At 41.3% G+C, this 3,526-nt stretch overlaps 1 protein-coding gene across 1 annotated transcript in view; it reads right to left on the minus strand.

Annotated features, from left to right (window-relative positions):
• WDR90 (WD repeat domain 90) overlaps nt 1–3,526 on the minus strand; it is a 66,725-nt gene that overhangs the window by 45,172 nt on the left and 18,027 nt on the right. Inside the window, exons 3-5 of the mRNA XM_032794693.2 lie at nt 3,092–3,268; nt 2,326–2,464; nt 1,191–1,361 (exon numbers count right to left, since the gene is read on the minus strand). Of these exons, the coding sequence (XP_032650584.1) occupies nt 1,191–1,361; nt 2,326–2,464; nt 3,092–3,268 (487 nt within the window). The remainder of the gene's footprint in view (nt 1–1,190; nt 1,362–2,325; nt 2,465–3,091; nt 3,269–3,526) is intronic.

The following is a 3,526-nucleotide window of genomic DNA, read 5'->3' on the forward strand; positions in this document are numbered from 1 at the left end:
CTTTGAAAAATCCAGTTTCCTGATTGGTCCTCTGGTCAGGTGTTTGGTTCCCTTTGTTAACCCTTTACAGGTAAAAGAAACATTAACCCTTAGCTATCTATTTATGCCATAAGGACACAAAGCACTCCTAGAACATCTGAAGATGTTTACAGAGGTGGCTGGAACCATGCACTCTTAGCAGGCCACAGGCAAATAAATACTTTAAGACTAGAGTTTTCTGTAAGTCTGAGAAAGAAAGGCTAAAACATGAAAAAAGAACAAAGATTATTGTAGCAAGCGCATAAGCCTTTCCATGGGAATATCCTTGAAACTCTCAGCTTCCAATAAGACCTGGTAGTTTAGAGCTTTGTTATGAAAGATTATCTTTTTTGTCCTTAAAATGCAGCTTAAATGCTCTACAAGAGGATTTGGAATTTAATACTGATGATCATATCAGGTTGCTAAGTAGATCAGTTGGTGATACTTTTTGCAGTTCTATGTGATTGGTGTTAGAATATTTTTCTGTTTTCTTCTTTCATTTGATGCATGTGCAACTTTATGGAACTAATGTACTTTTCATGCGCAACAGCACATTTGGTGGTCCATCATGACGTCTGTAAGATTCCTTTCTTGTGATGGGTTGTAGTTGGGCAGATTTCAAACAAAGGATAATGTGCTAGTAAAGGTCTTGACTGAATTTTCTCTGCTGCACTGAGTAGATGGATAAAGAAACACTGGAGGAAATCTGGATTTCAGAGTGATAAGAAAAAGAAGCTTTTTGGGAAGGATGGTCTAGAGACAGGACTGAGAGACAGGAAATCTGGGGTCCATTCTCTCATCTGCCACTGATTTGATGTGTGATGCTGGGCAAGTCACCTAATCTTTCCCTCCCCCTCAGTTTTTCCAGCTACAGAATGGGAGAAGTTGTGAGGCCCTCTGACATCCTCAGATTGGATGCACCAGACAAGGGAAAATTACTATCATTATTATTAGTGTTGTTATTAAAATAAGGGTTTTGTTGACAGTGCCTTGTTATTACTGGCTGAAAATAGAGCGTCAAATAGCAACAGACATGGCCAAATGGTCCTGGTGGAATTATGTCTTGAAATGCAGCAGTAAGGATGGATTAGGCCTAGCACATCCTTGCAGCCAGGTTTGATTCCAAAAATTACAGAAGATGCTGCTCCCAGCAAAAAGCTTCAGCTCCTTACCTGGCTCAAACAGTAAGTCACTGGTATAGACATTTTTCACCAACAAGTTGGAGCAGAGTTTGATGCTCTTCAGATGGCTGTAGCGTCTATTCAGGTACATGGAGAGGATGTAGTGGAGGTCAAGCATCAGGCAGGTCCAGCGCACGTTGGAAGGGGCCACACCCACCAAATCTGAGGATCAGAAAAAACACTGTTAAAACCAACATTATACACTGACAAGCTACCTTAAGAAACAGAAATCCAGCTTTACGCATGGGCTGAAATCCTTACAGAAAGGGAGGCATGAGATTGATGTGTGTGCACAATTGTGCACACGCATATTTAGAGACAATTGCCACACTAGGAAAATGAATAGCTAGGTTTCTAGTGATCAGTTGAATCCAGATGTCAATTTGCAGCACAACTGTGGTAGCTGCACGTGAAAAGAGACAATTAATTGCACACACATTTTTATGCATGGATCCCATGACCTTCATTCCTGAACATTTAGACTCCTGTTTCCCTTCCTCACATTTTAACGTCTTCCAAAACATGTCAATTTTTCTGTCCAAACTGACCATCCTTTTAGGAACATAATTTCCATCACAAACTAAAAATCGATCTAATCTGGTATCTTGTGTCCAATGTCAGACAATGCCTGAGACTTCTGAGTTGTGTGTCAAATAATCACAATGCATCTAACTGTTTCTTACTATACACTGAGGGAATTTTTCCTGATGCCAACTGGTGGTTGACTGAGACATTTATGTATGAGGCTTGATCACTCTAGAAATTTTTATCCTAGCTAGTGCAATTGCTGATGCTACTGTTATTCATATAATGTGCGTAATCCTTTTTTAACTCAAGTCTCCTGAGCCAGTGAGTTCCACGGGTTAATTATACATTGTGTAAAATGAAAAAACCCTGTAAAGTCTAGTATTAAAAATACGTAATGAAATGGGGACTTAATAAACCATCCCTCATTGTCAGACATCCTAAAATTAACTAATTAAATCCATGATGTCAAAGCTCAGGTCACATGTGACTATAGCAATACTGGTGTATAATACGTTATTTTCTCTTTACTAAGGTATGTAGCGCTAATTTCCACACTGAGAGACCAGCCACACTATTATTCAGATGCGCTTTTCTTTACCTTGCTTTGAAGTTCTGGCTGTGCACTCATACACTGACCCTTTGGCTGCTCCACAGATGAAGGGGAACTGAAGCCAAGTGGCTGTGGACTTGAATTCCTTAAAAAGGTTGGAGAAGGAGATGCGGACAACCTGGCTATCCTGAGAACAAAGACACGCACAATGTTATCCACCTGGCAGACCACTAGGGAAATGCTGCAGATTCTGCAGGATATAGTTTCTTGGTTGACACTACTCTGTCCAGCTTGGATACCCACCAAGGCTAAGAGACTACTGCCAGCTTGCCTTCCATATGGCCTACCCCACACCCTTGTGGTCCTAGCCAGGAAGAGTGAAGTCAGAAAAAAACACACAGTAAGGTCGTAGAAGAGTGGGTCTGAGATTTTTACCTCAAGTCCACAGATATTAGATCATATGTGAATCATGTGAGGTTCAGGACAATCACCACAGATAATGAGGCAAGCCTTCTAGTAAGTAAATTAAGAGCCAAGGGAGAAATGACTGGAGCTCTCAGACTCTAAGAAGTGAGGCACAAAAGTGATCAAGAAAGACAGCAATCCTTTCTTTTAACTTCATTTAACAGCTACTATAGCAGTCTATGGGACTTCAGCATGGGATACTTATGGCAGAGGATTATCTTGCTCTAGAACACTCAGGCGATACAGTTCAGTTCTCTATGTTCAAGGTCTTTTGAAAAGCTACTGTATTTCAATCCCCACTCTTCTACTCTGTTACGCAAAGGGCCATGCAACAGATTCTCTCACATACCTCCGTGGTAACATCCAGGTGCACCACAAAATATTTGCCAGGCATGGGCTTAAAGAGCAGGTAGAGGTAATGACCAGTGAGCCCCAATGACTGTGTGCTGGTTTTGGGAAGCTGGATGTAGTTACTGGCAGGAATGGAGCCACGGATGCGATATACTGTTCCCTTCAACGTCTTGTCCTAAAACAAGAGAACATGCATTGATGCAAAGTTCTGCCCTACAGCAAAGTAAATGAGGAGATCCAGTTGTGGAAGTCTTAGTGCTTGTCCACTCGACACATCCAATTACACATTCCATCACTGGCTCCGAGTCAGGTGTATGACAAGATTAGTCTGTCATAAATAGATAGCTAAGGGTTAATGTTTCTTTTACCTGTAAAGGGTTAACAAAGGGAACCAAACACCTGACCAGAGGACCAATCAGGAAACTGGATTTTT

This window comes from Chelonoidis abingdonii, chromosome 9, assembly GCF_003597395.2.
Source record: "Chelonoidis abingdonii isolate Lonesome George chromosome 9, CheloAbing_2.0, whole genome shotgun sequence".
NCBI classification, from domain to species: domain Eukaryota; kingdom Metazoa; phylum Chordata; order Testudines; family Testudinidae; genus Chelonoidis; species Chelonoidis abingdonii.